General features: G+C 50.5%; 1 protein-coding gene and 1 non-coding gene across 2 annotated transcripts; one reads left to right on the top strand and one right to left on the bottom strand.

Annotated features, from left to right (window-relative positions):
* Window positions 1-438: 438 nt before the first annotated feature.
* On the top strand, window positions 439-2,967 carry SPMIP9 (sperm microtubule inner protein 9). Its single transcript, XM_016201844.2, has 3 exons — window positions 439-465; window positions 1,125-1,217; window positions 2,548-2,967. Exons 1-3 carry the CDS (start codon window positions 439-441, stop codon window positions 2,965-2,967), a joined length of 540 nt encoding a protein of 179 aa, XP_016057330.2.
* An 8,775-nt stretch (window positions 2,968-11,742) lies between these two features.
* Window positions 11,743-11,846, bottom strand: LOC148092515 (U6 spliceosomal RNA). Its single transcript, XR_015715141.1, has one exon. It is a non-coding gene; the product is annotated as a U6 spliceosomal RNA (small nuclear RNA).
* Between the last annotated feature and the right edge of the window lie 2,536 nt (window positions 11,847-14,382).

A 14,382-nucleotide genomic window follows, 5' to 3' on the forward strand; every position in this document is an offset into this window, starting at 1 on the left:
GCCCAGAGCCCTGGCTCAGAGGGACTTGTGCTGGATCAGCTCCTCCTGGCTCTGAGAGCCCAGTGCTTGCTCATGTGCAAAACTCCGCCTCAGTGACAGCTCAACGTGGGCCACGGGGGGAGCATGTGCACCACAGACACTGGCAAGGGCTGTGACCCGGGCTTACTGCCTCGAGGGAACTTAAACGTGACCAGCGTTGCACGTGATGCTCGAGAGCGAACCTGATGCTCTCACACCTCTAACTCCTCCGAGTCCTGCTCCAGCCCTCTGTCCCTGGGCCCCTGTCCACCAGCCCCTTTATCCCTGCTGCCCCCCCGCCCAGTGACTGAATAATGTACAGGGTGGGGCGAGGAGGACCGGGCAGGCGGACTTCGTGCGCAGTCCCTGCCTATGGCGGAAGCAGGGCTAACCAACTTGTCTGTGCCTAGGTCGTCGGCCATGGCACGTGCAGTGCACCCCAGACAGGTGAGTGCTGTGGGTTTCTGTCCCCTGTGACCACCTCGAGGATGGGCAGCAAACAGGCCCAGGGAAGGGCCAGGTTCTTGGGCTCTGGGGCTCCCTCTGGTCATGACCCTGGAAGGTCTCCTTTAATGGGCAGAGGAAAGCTAAGGGTTTACAGTTTCCCAGAGGTTCATCTATTTATTCGGCGTGCACTTATTAGGCACCCTCGGTGCACTGGGCACTGTGCTGGGCTTTGAGGCTGCAGGGATGCCTCAGGTTAGGTCTTAACCCAGTGTCCTCACTAAATCAGCTACAGTGCACCCGACAAATGCTGGGGTGAAGATGTGACACATGCTACGAAAGCAGAGGAGGAAGGCTAGTTCCTGGGTGGGAGAGATGTGGGGGAGAGTTAATCTGGGTCTTGGAGGACATGTAGGAGTTTGCCAGTGGGTGAGGCGCACAACTGGCTTTTCCAGCAGGAAATAAGAGCAGGTGTGCCAGGCACCTGTGAGGAGAGGAAAGCAGTGAAGCTGGAGGACAGGGGCCATGGAGGGGAGCCACGGGTGCGGTGGCAAGGGCCAGTGGAAGTCAGGCCATGCAGGGCTCCGGATGCCTGGCCACTAACGCCTGTGAGCAGCAGAGTGAGATGGGATCTCTTGCTTTGTTCTTGCCCTTGCCCTTAGGCCCCTGTGGACTTAGACATATACCAAAGCTCCTACATGATCGACTATCAGCCCTACGGGAAGCACAGATACACCAGAGTCTCACAGCAGGAGGTAAGGCAGCGCTCAGCATTGCCTCCTGTCCCATGCCCACCCGAAGCATCTTATTTCATTTCTAGTAGCCTTGGAGGCACTTGTTTAGGACAGTATCTGATGCCAGGAGGTCTAAGAGGTGTGTGTGTGAAAATGTACAGCAGAGACAGGTCCTGCGTGCAGAAGGGTGTAAATAATACACAGTGTTCCAAACACGCTGAGGAAGCGACCGCGGGCGCCCACCAGCAGGGGCTCAGACGCAGCGGCGGGACCTCAGAGCCCCGGCCTCCCGCTCTCGCCCCCGCCGCCCAGAACAGGGGCCGCGCCGGGCGGGGCCCGTCCTTCCTGGGCCCGTGGTTTTGAGAAGAAGCAGTCTTACCCTGTGCGCACGTACACTTCCAGAAGAAATGTTTTGGTTTCCCTTTTAGCAGCTTCATTACGTGTTGGGTCGTATCACTTGCACTCTTCTGTGACTCATTTCCTGCTGCACAGTCACACCCCACGAAATGCCACCAGAGCCCTCCCTTCTCCTGTGGGCGGGCATTTGGGGTTTTACTTTTCTGTTACCCTCCCGCCCCAAATACCGCAGAGAAGATGCGGCACAGCCTCACCACGCGGCAGCCCCCGGGAGTGGCGCTGGTTGCCGCGGGGGCCGCGCTGTTTTCCAAGTGGCCGCATCAGTGGACTTTCTCCCCAGCAGGCAGTCTCGCCCCTGGCTCTAATCTTGCCATTCTTGGTATTACCACACCTTTGAGCTGTTTGCCAATTTGGCGGCTTTGAAATAATTTTTTCCCAGCATTATTTATGAATATTTATTATTCTGTGAAATGCCTGTTCACCTCTTTTGACCACTTTTCTGTTGAATTGCTTGTCTTTTTCTTATTAATTTGTAGGAGCTCTTTAAATTCTCGACATCTTTCATTTATCAGTTATGTATAAGAAATCCTTTTCTATCTTGAGGTACCCCCACTAAAAATGACAAGATCTATACAAACGAAGGTGGGACAATTTCTGAGATACATTGTTTAGTGGAATCAAAGTGCAGAATTCAATTATAATATGCATTGTCTATGTACAAACCAGGGGTGTGGGTATATACACATGTGTTTATATGTGCAAATAATATTTCTAGAAAGATAGGAAAAAAACTGGTGACAGTGGTTGCCTCTGGAGATGGGAGGGTGGGAAAGACTTTTCACGATGAACTATTTTGCATTATTTCAGTATTTCCCTCTGTTGTTTATATCACCATTCAAGAACTAACTTAAATTTTTAACTAAAGTGTGCTGTCTTGAATAACAAGTCCCCTGCCTGGCTCAGCCTTCCATTCACGTGTGATTTGTTCCCACAGCAAGCGAAGGTGGACACCCAGCTCAGGGAAAAAGAATTTTATAAGCCCACCCCCAACCCCTACCCCAAGCTAGAAGATGGGTACCCTGCCTTCAAGAGACCTTACATGAATGCCAAAGACCTGGGGCAGAGCAGCTTCTTCCCGTCGCTGGACCCCATGAGCACCGAGGACAAATACAGGTTCCGCTGCACCTGCCCCTCCAGGTACCAGGCTTTCCACGCTCTGGCCCTGGCCCCGGGCCGACTGGACCGCAGCCACCAGAGTGCGGCCTTCCCGTGCCTCCTGGAGCCGGAGCCCCAACCTGCTGCAGAGGACCGCAAAGGCTACTTCCTGCTGCCGGGCTGCCCCTGTCCTTGCCACCCCGCGGTCAAGGTCCCCATCTTGACCCGATGGGGCCCCTTACTGCCGTTTTACCAGTAGGAAGTCACTAAGGAAATCCCTCCTCTCCCAGGGAGCTCCCTGCTCTAGCTTCGGATTCCAGGGAGGAGAGCTGAAAATAAAGCCTTGGAAAGCCCTGGCTGGTTTGGCTCAGTGGTTAGAGCGAAGGCCCTCAGACTGAAGGGTCCTGGGTTCGATTCGGGCCAAGGGCATGTACCTCAGTTTCTGGCTCCATCTCCTGCCTGGACCATGTGCAGGAGACAACCAATTGACCTGTGTCTCTCACATCAATGTCTCTCTCCCTCTCTCTCTCTCCCTCCCACTCTCTCTGAAAAGCAATAGAAAAATATCCTTGGTGAGGATTAAAAAAAAAAAATTGGAAAGATGTCCCAGGGGCTCTGGGACTGAGCTTGTTGCCCTTACTCCCTGGCTGCCCCGGGGGGAGGGAGGGAGGGAGGGAGGCGAGTGTGTGGAGGGCTGGGATTGGTGTGATGTCTCATTATAATTAGGGATCCTGCTGTGAAGATTCTTACTGCTTTAGGCATTTACTTACAGAACAGGAAACGCTGAGTTTCCCAGGGTCATCTGAACCTCAGGTGTGGCAGGGAAACCTCAAGTGCTCCGGGGAGCTCGCTGTACTCACTCCAGTTCGCTCAGCACCCCGCCCTGTGCAGTCGGGGTGGCCATCTAGGAGCCATCGCTTTATACTTTCTTTCTTGCTCGGTAGAGCTTTTGTAAACATACAAGGATGAGAAGTTAGGAAACAGGCTAAGCTGCTGTGACACAGCGACCACAGTGGCCTGAACACCTGGGCCGTCAAGGAGGACGTGGCTTCCGGCTCTGGGCCTAGGGGGCTGCTGTGGCTAAACTGTGTCCACCCGACGTTCACATGTAGAAATCCTAACCCCCAGTGTGACTGTGTTTGGAGACAGGGCCTTTAGGAGATAATTAAGGTTAAGAAAAATCATAAGGGTTGGTCCCTAATCCAATAGGGTTGGTGGCCTTCTAAGAAGCAGAGCTTTGCTTCTAAAAGCTCTCGCACAATCAGGTGCTGGTAGAACAGAGGAACAGGTAAAACAATACCAGTGGAAAATAAAAGCTGTAGCTGGGTGTTGGCTTTATGGAAGTTCATTATCCTATCCTTTCTACTTTTTCATGTTTGAACTTTTTGATAATAAAACATTAAAAAGGGAGAGGGGAAGGAGGGAAGGAGGAAAGGAAAGTGGGGGAAGAAAGATGTCCCCCTTTAGATTGTCATCAGCCATTTCTCAGTGTGTCTAATTTATAATAGTCTCGTCCTTGCTATGCTTTAGGAAAAAAGAAAGAAGGGAGGAAGGGGGGGGAGAGGGAGGGGGGAAGGGAAAAAGAAAAGTCTGATAGTTTGATAGTATATTCTTCTTTTTGAACCTTGATGAGATTGAATAATTTTTTTTAATGTTTTATTGATTTTTTAATATCTTTATTGATTTCAGAGAGGGGACGGGAGATGGGGAGAGAGGGATGGAAACATCAATGATGAGAGAGAGTCATTGGTCGGCTGCCTCCTGCACGCCCCCGCTGGGGGTCAAGCCCACAACACAGGCACGAGCCCTGAGTGTGCATCACACTGCGACCTCCTGGGGCATGGGCTGGTGCTCAACCACACTGGCCAGACAAGGCTGAATAACTTTGTAAACGATCTTTCTCTCTTTTTCAGTTGTAAAATGTTTCCCCATCAGTGTGCTCCCTTGCCCCTTACCTGCACAATCTTCAGTGAATCTGTTTTACCCAAAATTCCTTCTAGGGCGTCTACAAAATACAGTGTTTGTGAACAAAAAAGTTTAGTACCTCTCAATGCTTGTTAATAAGTAACTTTTTTTCAGTGTTGGGCCATGTAGATCATTTGACAGTTTTAACACAAGTATTTCCAAAAATGATTCAGTTGAGATGAAAACATTAACAATAGCAAGAGCTGCCCTAGCTGGTTTGGCTCAGTGGTTAGAGCGTTGGCCTGCGGGCTGAAGGGTCCCGGGTTCAATTCTGGCCAAGGGCACGTACCTCAGTTGCAGGCTCAATCCCCAGCCCCAGTTGGGGCACATGTGGGAGGCAACCAATCAATGTGTCTCTCTCACATCGATGTCTCTCTCCCCCTTCCACTCTCTCTGAAAAGCAATGGAAAAAATATCCTCAGGTGATTAAAAAAAAATTTAAAAAATAATAGCAAGAGCTGCTCCTTATTGATCACGTATATCCTGGGTTCTGTGTTGCACACCTGACAAGCATCACTTCATCTGCACGTGCAGTTAAGGAAAGAAAGCTTCAGGGAGCCCAAGGCCACTTGTGGCAGAGCCAGAATTTGAATGACAGATTCATCTGATTCCAACTCCAAAGTTTCAGTCATTTCTGGAATGTTGTATGTCATTTTTATTCTAAGTCATGAAAGGAAGACCTTCAATACAATAGTCGTCTTGCTCCCTAATGTCTGAGTTTCATTAAGAAGCCATCCATTGGTGTGACCACCACCCGGACCTAGAAGAAGGGCTGGACTCAGAGCTCTGGACTCAGAGGCCATAGCCTCCATCGCAGACTTACAAGGATATGATCGGCCATGCTTAAGACATAAAAGAGATCAGCGAGGCATGACACGGGAACGGACAGACCAAGAAGGCTGGCTATAACTAGGGTCCCTTGGAGAGGGAGAGGGGAGGGGCAGGGGAGCCCAGAGAAATCCACTCAAGAGGAGCTCAAACCCCAACACGCTGCTGTTCAGGCACTCGCTGCACCTTCCCCCTCGTGGCCTGGAGTCTGGACAAAGCCACTGAGGTCCTGAGATCCGCCTCGGAGATCTGCATCCGGCCCCGCTGCAGCAGGGGTCCTCTGTGGACTCCAGGAGCACCCTGCAGTTCCTCCCCACGGTACTCGTGGGAACCAACACACATCTATTTCTCATCTCCTACATCACCGCCCATCTGGGGCCCTTCCGATGCAGCACAAGCCTTCCAACCCCAGTCTGCCTCCCTTACAGGCGCACTCACCCCCCACCCCCCCACCCCCGTGCCTTTGCACTTGCTATCGCGGTCTGTGCGCTAGGAAGCACCTTGCTCCGCTTCCTCCGCTGAATTACTCTTTCCGACACTCTCCTGTCCCTCCCAGGTCCTGCTCTGTGCGTCCCTCCTCATTACTACATCCCTTTGTGGGTGTGTGCGGATTACATGAATGAACGCCTGGGCCTAGCACAGCAAGGGCTCCATAACTGTTAAATCTTTAACATTTTTATTATCTTTAGAATTATCACTGTTTTATTCATCTCAGAGTGTTTTATGTATCTTTGCTGCTCCTGGAACCTGGTATATAGCAGGTGCTCAAAAAACTACTGAAGCAACGAATGGGGTGTGAGAGAGAGAGGGCTTTCCCTGGAAGGCACAGGAATGAGGGCCCTGTCCTGACCCACGGGCATGTTTGGAGCAGCTCCAGAGTCTCCTTCCAGCAGCTGTGAGGTGGACCCCGGCGCCCCCGGTGCCCCAGCCCACACCAGGCAGTCTTGCTGCACCCCCGTCAAACTGAGTGAGCACGGCGCACACCCATTTTATAGCTGGGGAAACTAAGGCTCAGCCGATTTGGCCAAATGTTACGGATTCGAAGCTTGGCCTCTTCTTTCCATAAAATCTCACTTCCTTCGGCTTTCTCATCTGTAAATTGGGGACAATTACACCCACCTCATAAGATACGAATAAGAATTAAGTACAGAAATGCACTTAAAGCTTTTGTTAAGGGTAAGGAAGGGCCCTTCCGACGGTTCACACAGAACAGGTGAGCTGACACCCGGCTGCTGCGCTTGCGTGTCCGTGGACAGCACTGCGCTCCCCGCCCGGGCGTCAGTCAGTCCCCGGGCGTCTGTCAGTCCTGGGGCAGTGGTGTGGGGAGGAGGTTGGAGGGCGGCTGAGGAGGAGGCTGCAGGAACCGACCGGGAAGCTCCAAGATAATGCTGACAGCCTTACAGGTGCTTATTCTGAGAGTTTACAAAACAAAGCCACCGATGGCATCTCCCTCGCTCCCCTTTCATCTTCGTGACACAGGAATTCTTGCCCCATTTCACAGAGGAGTAAGTAACCAGGGCTGAGTGGGGATGCAGACCCCAGGCTTGTGCTTCTTTCTGGTCAAGCTGCCTCCCACTGTGGGCCACTGGCTTGGAAAGCGCGTCCCGTGTCCCGCAGGGGACCACACGAGCGCACTCGTGAAACGCGGATTCCTCGGCTCCCGGGTCTGATGGACAGCGGCTCATCCAGAGCAAACCCCAGGATCTGCATTTTACCCAGTTTACCTGGACGCTGGGCTCTGGATCACGCTTTGAGAAGCAACAGAAGAGGATCCTGCGCCCCGGGAGGTCCTGGGCAGAGGCCGGGCCATCTCTGGGGGGAAGACTGGCCGCGGGGGCTGGGGAGGGGCAGGCGGGGGTCAGGGTACCACGGAGGGAAATACTCGACTGTTTTGACCAAGCAACATGCCAGAATGTGTGCATTAATTCTGAAAATTTGAACACTGTATCTACCTTCTACTTATATGCGGTACCTAGAGTAGTGAAACCCGGAGACAGGAAGGGGAAGGGCGGCTGCCCAGGGCCGGGAGGAGCGGGACGGCGGTGACGGCTGCCCCACAGTGTGAATTCACTTAGCGCCACTGAACTAGGGACTGAAAACGGTTGAAATAATGCATGTTATGTGTATATCTTACCAATTATATTTATGCACGTGTAGGACATAAACCTAGAAACTGTAAATTTTAAAATGGATACACTGCCTACATAATAATAAAAACTTCTGCATAGGAACCACCACCATAAACAAAATCAAAAGGCAAAGAAGAAACTGGAAAATATTCCCAACACAAACGGCAAAGGCATCTGACTCCCTTACACACCCAGAAGGAAAAGCCCGACAGTGCAGGCAGAGAATTTTAAATTCAGTCCCTGGCTGATTTAGGGCATAATTGTTTAATACGCAGGTGCCAGGCACGAACCTAACTGCTGGGGATACAGCAACAATAAAAACAGCACAAGGAGATTCCATACCAGTCGGGGAAAATAATAGTAAACTAACTAGGAAAGCACACAATCCGGTGGAAAGTAACAGTGACCTGGAGGAAAGTAAAACAGTCTCGGAGGGCAGGAGAGCGGGGACAGGCGTCGACGAAACAGCTTCGTCAGAGCAGGTCCCGCGGAGAAGGTCGCATTTAAGCAAATCCCTGAAGAGGGGAGAGATCTTCTCAAAGGGATGAGTGGGGCCTAATGACCAGGCAAAGCCTTGGGGGATGGGCCTGGGAGGCTGTCAGGGCAGCGGGGTAAAGTCAAGAAGGTCAGGGGGTGGGGGCAGCTGCAGGATGGCCGTGGACTGGCGAGCCTTTGCAAAGCTCCGAGTCTTACTCCAAACCACACGAGACCCATAGAAAAGCAATGAGTCAAGGGATGACATCACCTGATTTCTTTTTTTTAAATCCTCACTGGAGGATATTTTTCCCATTGCTTTTCAAAAAGAGTGAAAGGAAGAGAGAGGAGAGACATCAATGTGAGAGGGACACACAGACTGGTTGCCACCCACACGAGTTCCAATCCTGCAACCAAGGTATGTGCCCTTGGCTGGGATGGGAACCGGGACCGACCCTGCAACCAAGGTACATGCCCTTGGCTGGGATGGGAACCGGGACCCTTCAGTCCGCAGGCTGACGCTCTAACCACTGCGCAAACAGGCCGGGGCCTGCTTTCTATTTTTAAAGAAAGCCTTTGACCACATGGTTAGAGACAGGCCAAGAGGGCACAGGGCAAAGCAGACAAGTGGATGCGGGTGACCTGGTGGGAGTCTGTGGAGCCCTGGCCGAGCTCTGCAGGCCTGGCAGCGGAGCCGGGAGAAGCGCTGGCTTTGGGGTGGGGTTCCCCGCATACGGTGGGGAGCGCGTGGGGAAGACCTGCCGAGGCACCGGTGGCTCGTACATGGGGAAGGCCAGCTGCTCTCCATCCGGCTGGAGTGATGACACTCAGAATGGGTTTGGGGAGGATCGGGTTAGCTTTGCAAACGTTAAGCTGGAGACATGTCTAGGACGGGCATGTGCCGGTGTGTGAAGGCAGCTGGCTGCACGGGGGGTCAGGAGAGAGGCTGGGCCGGGGGGACAGAAACTCGACGGTTAACAGCCTGTGGGTACTATCGAAACCCAGGAGACCTGACCCCATCACCAAGGCGTGGAAGTGGTCCAAGGACAGCCGTCTAGGGCAGGACGAGATTGGGAAGCCAGGGGAACGGATGAGCTGAGGTAAGAGGAAAACCAGGGGAGGTCTGGAAACCAGTTTCAGCCGGAGGGGTCAGGGAGGAGGGCGCCTTCGGGGTGAGCAGGGTCAGACACCCCCCGGCCAGGAAGCACAAAGACTGGGGCTCACCCCTGGAAGCAGCACCTGGTTCCCAGGGACCCGGCAAGGAGCCGGGGGGACCTGGGGGAGGTGAGAGGGCAGGGGAATGAGACAGAAGAAACGAAAACACTGAGTATGAATAACTGTTGATAAGCTTTTCGGTAAAGCAGGCGCATAAAAATGGACAAGGGACCCCCAGCCAGTGTGGCTCCGTTGGCTGAGCGTCATCACAGGCACCAAGAGGTCACGGGTTTGATTCCTGTCCAGGGCACACGCCCAGGTTTCGGGTTTGCTCTCCAGTAGGGGGCGTGCGGGAGGCAGCTGATCGATGTTTCTCTCTCACTGATGTTTCTCTCTCTCTCCCTCTCCTTCTCTAATAATCAGTAAAAACTTTTAAAAAATAATTTTTAAAAAATGGGCAAAAGTGTGGAAAGTTCACAAAAAAGAAATATCTGTGGCTTTTAAACCTGCGGGAAGCCGCTGAGCTTCACAATCAAGTGTGCATTTGGACAGAGGGGCCCAGTTCACATCCTCGGCGAGGGGTATTGGAAGCTGGGACTACGCTGCCCCGAGCGCAGAGACGCCGCCAGCAGCCACCGCCCCCAGCACTTCATTAGTGGAGCCTCTGTCTGTGAAAACGGGGCTGCATTTCCGCCCAGTGACTGTATTCCTGGGCTCTGTCCCACGGGATGCAGGCGGGTACTCAGTGGCCACGTGCAGGCGTCTTCGCCGCATTCTTATGAGTAACAGCAAAGTCCTGGAAGAAGTCCAGTGTCCATCACGGTGCAGCCAAAAGTGGAACAAAGCCACTGTGGGCACAGACGCGGCCTAAGTGTGCAGACTAGTGAGCAACGGAAGCAACGCTCACCCTCTCTCCTCGCTCACTGCGGGAAGGGGCCCCCACGGACCCCCTGGACGGGTCTGGGGTTCCTGGGAGCACACACCAGGGGTGACCTGCTGGGGGACTGAGGGTCAAAAGTGGGAAGCACATTTTGTTTCGTATCCTTTGCACTGTTCAAAATTCTAACCACAAATACATACTGTTAAATTTAAAATAAAAACGTATACGGTGGGGTCACACCATGGAGAGCTGGGGGGGGCTTTCAGGTCATCTGACCCAGGGGTTCCTGCCAGGACTGATGTGCAGGTTTTACCTCTGTGCCCAGTCTGGAGAGTGGACGACAACCCCCAGGCCACTCTGAGAAGGGGCAGGAGGCTGCAGTGGGCACTGCGCATGGCGACCCTCAAGTCCTGGGAGAGACCGAGGGCCTCACAGGTGCCACATGCTGTCCTGGGGCTGTTTTCCCCACAGTGAAGAGACAGCAAGATCTGAGGGGGTTTCCCTGCTGAAAGAAAGGACAGCTGATGAAATGACATAATAGCTCAAATTAACTATTTTATGGAAAATAATGCTCTCAATGACCCTATGAAAACAAGCACATTGCTGTCCCCCTTTTATATGAGAAATAGGCACAGGAAACTCACACAGCTAGTAAGTGGTTGAGCTGGGATTTGAACAACAGCGATCTGTCCCTTAAAACTAGAAATACAATTTTTAAAACAGGATTCAGACTGGCCCGCATGGGAGTGCACCTCTGGTGGTCCTCTTGAGGCCCAGACAGCAGGTGCGAGACTCCTGGCAAGCACAGGCCATCTGATGGAGAAACATACTATTTTATTTAATTATCCTAATAGCTAGACGAGATGGGTTATAATCATTCTCTATGAAGAAACTGAGGTACAGAGAGGTTAAAGCAACCTGCTAAAGGTCACCTTGCTAGTAAGTGATGGAGCCAGGATTTGAATTCGGGCTCGAGAGTCTATGTTTTCAATCACTATACTATGCTACGTCTTTCAAACAAAATAAAAACAAACAAAAAAGTATGTCTGTTTTAAGTCATTTACATCGAGTACATTCTAAAAATTTGTAAATATTTATACTTCTGGAAACAAATTCAGTAAGTTGCTTTCTACCCAGTCTGTTCTTTTTCCCTGAGACAGTAACAAGAATATAAAACATCAGTTATTTATTTATTGATACACTAACATCTTCACATTAGATGTTCAAAAAAGTAAACACGCATTGTTTATTTATTTATTAAATATATCTTTTTATTGATCTCAGAGAGAGGAAAGGAGAGGGAGAGAGAGAGATAGAGACATCAATGATGAGAGAGTCATTGATCAAGCCCGCAACTGGGCATGTGCCCTGACAGGGAATCGAACCCTGATCGCCTGGATCCTAAGTCGATGCTCAACCGCTGAGCCATGCCCGGCCGGGCAACATGCATTGTTTAAAATAATTACAATGTATAGTAAGTACCTTCACCAGACATGTGACGGCCATTTAGAAATATGCACAGAAGAAAAGCATATCACAATAAAAATATGTGCATACCTACCAAGAGATCCTAATTATTATTTTTAAACAAACAAACAAACAAACAGACATGGACTGCTTCAGGAATCTGCGTGTCATCCTTGTGCAGGGGCCACGCTAATCTCTGGATCGCTCCAATTCCAGTCCATGTGCTGCCGAAGTGAGCACACTAATTATATTTTAAAAAAGAAACTGCGGCATTCAACAGCTACAGCAGATGTGACGCACGGTGCCATCAAAGAGCTCTGAGAGTAACTGCACACCTGTTTCCCCTGTCCTGTCAAGTCTCCACCACCGTGCAGCACTGTGTGGGCCGTCTTTAGGTAGGAGCTCCTAATTTACCGATTACTCTTCGTTCTAAGTAGCCATTGAAACGGAATCTATTTAAAAGACAAATTGACAAAAAAAACATTGCTACAGCCCTGGCCCTGGGGCTCAGTCTGCTGGAGCACATCCCTTACACCAAAAGGTTGTGAGTTCAATCCCCAGTCAGGGTGCATAGGAGAGGCAACCGATTGATGTTTCTCTCTCTCTCCCTTCCTCTCTCTCTCAGATCAATAAAAACATAACCTCAGGTAAGGATTAAAAAGAGACAAATGTTGCTATGTTTTAAAGAAATTCTATATCAGTCTTTAAAAGAAAAAAAAAATGTTTTTAATGGATGCTTTTTAAGAAAAATAAAAAGAATGGAAGAAAGATTTTATTTTTTTGCACACACCCTTCCCTGCCCATTCTCCCCACCCACTGCCCCCCTGGAATTGACAAGTGAATGATTTCATAAAAGACTGGTTCCTTTGTTCTGGAGTGACCCGCAACAGACGACCCCCAGAGTTTGTGTTTGGATTTTGGAGCCTTTATTAGCTGGCCAGCGGCTACAGTTGCGGCGTCTCACCCACGTAAGAGCCGAGCTGCAGCCCCGACCCTCAGTTCTTCTCTCACTTTATGCTCAGGAACCACAAAGGCACTGTGGTAAAGGGGTTGCCAATAATTTGTCAGGCTGTCAGCTTTGGGTACAGGAAACAAGGGGGGACCTTTTGCAACACAAAAGGAGCGATTTAAACACAATGTCTTACAATGAGTAATGGGGTGATGCTTGGCCAGAGTGTGACTGGTTTGTTCTTTCTATGGGAACTCGGGGGGGGGGGGGGGGGGGGGGGGGGCATTATTGGGCCGGCTTGTCAGGCCTTGTCCTGTACAGTAGGGGTCTTGCTCTACCTGTACTGTTAGTTCCTTAGGGATATTCTTCTGGCCATGGTGGCCAGAACGCCTTCTGTTTTTATTTTTATTTCTTAAAGGAAACACAATCTAGCTTCCACTTATTTTATTAAATATTTTTATTGATTTTAGAGAGAAGAAGGGAGAGGGGGAGAGAGAGATAGAAACATCAGTGAAGAAAGGGTCACTGATCGGCTGCCTCCTGCACGCCCCCAACTGGGGATCGAGCCCGCAACCCGGGCACGTGCCCTGACTGGGAATTGAACCGCAATCTCTTGGATCCTAGGTCGATGCTCAACCGCTGAGCCACGCCGGCTGGTCTCTTTCAGTTTTTAAATTTCCCCAAAATACACTGCACCCTTTAAAACCCACAGTATACCCAGGCTAACTACCCAAGGCAGAAAGCTGCGTTCTCAACTGCAAATTATGCCCAATCTGTGTGTCTGAGCGATGACGGCACCTCACAAAACACTGCATCTCCTAATTAGGAAGTACCCACCTACTTTAAAACCTTTCCTGTTTGCAACAACCCAGTATCTCTTTTCCATATCTTACCTTACCTTTTTACAGACCTAGATTGCCGGGGTGAGTGGGTCTTGAGCAGTGGCCTGTGCAGACTCTCTAAGGTCCCTTTCCTGGGCCACTGGGTGCAGCGCATGTAAGCAGACGCCTTCCAGTGCAGCGCCGCTCAGCACACACGACTGCTGCGGGGAGAACAGTTTACACTGGACTTCGATGCATCGAGCGTCATTCAATGCTGACGGCTAAGGGCTGGGCCGCTCTGCAGGTCTAGAGAAATAGTATCAGAATCTGAAGCTGGAATAACGGGAAAGCTGGTTAATAATATGAACTATAAACACACACGCGCGCACACACTGCTAGTATTTATAAGAAATTACAACTAGAGAAACAACAATGTTTAATATACTTGCTCCTGGACTTGACACTTTGGGGGCTGGATCGAGGTGACAATTAGACCACCAGTGGTCTTAGGAAGTCAGTATTCTCCACACTAGCGATGAGCAATCTTTAATCTCTAACTCCTCGATCAAGGGATTTCAGGTAGGATATTAAAAAAAAATCAAAACAAAAGGTTTTATCAAACCCAATGGGAAATATGAAGAGTCTGAAACCTGAATAACCATCTTTGCTGAATAGGAGAATGTACACAGGGAACCAGCACTGCCTTTTGCCATTAAAACACTGATGCCTAAGAAACAGCAGCCTGGAGAGTTTCCAGTTAGATTATGTGCAGCTGCCCTCAAGGCCTTGGGTTTCTCACTATTGTCTTATCTCTCATAGTACATGAGTTAATGTTGTACAATAAATATAAAACCTGAATGATTTCAATAGCCAAAGCTCTATAACAGGAATAGCAGTTTTAACACCTATATAAAGAACACATTAAATATATTAAAATCAAGTCTGTGCCTATTGCTCACTTTAATCACTGTCTCGGGGGAAACTTCATCTGGAACCCAAAGCTTAG

Source organism: Miniopterus natalensis, chromosome 9 (assembly GCF_054644295.1).
Source record: "Miniopterus natalensis isolate mMinNat1 chromosome 9, mMinNat1.hap1, whole genome shotgun sequence".
Taxonomy (NCBI): Eukaryota; Metazoa; Chordata; class Mammalia; order Chiroptera; family Miniopteridae; genus Miniopterus; species Miniopterus natalensis.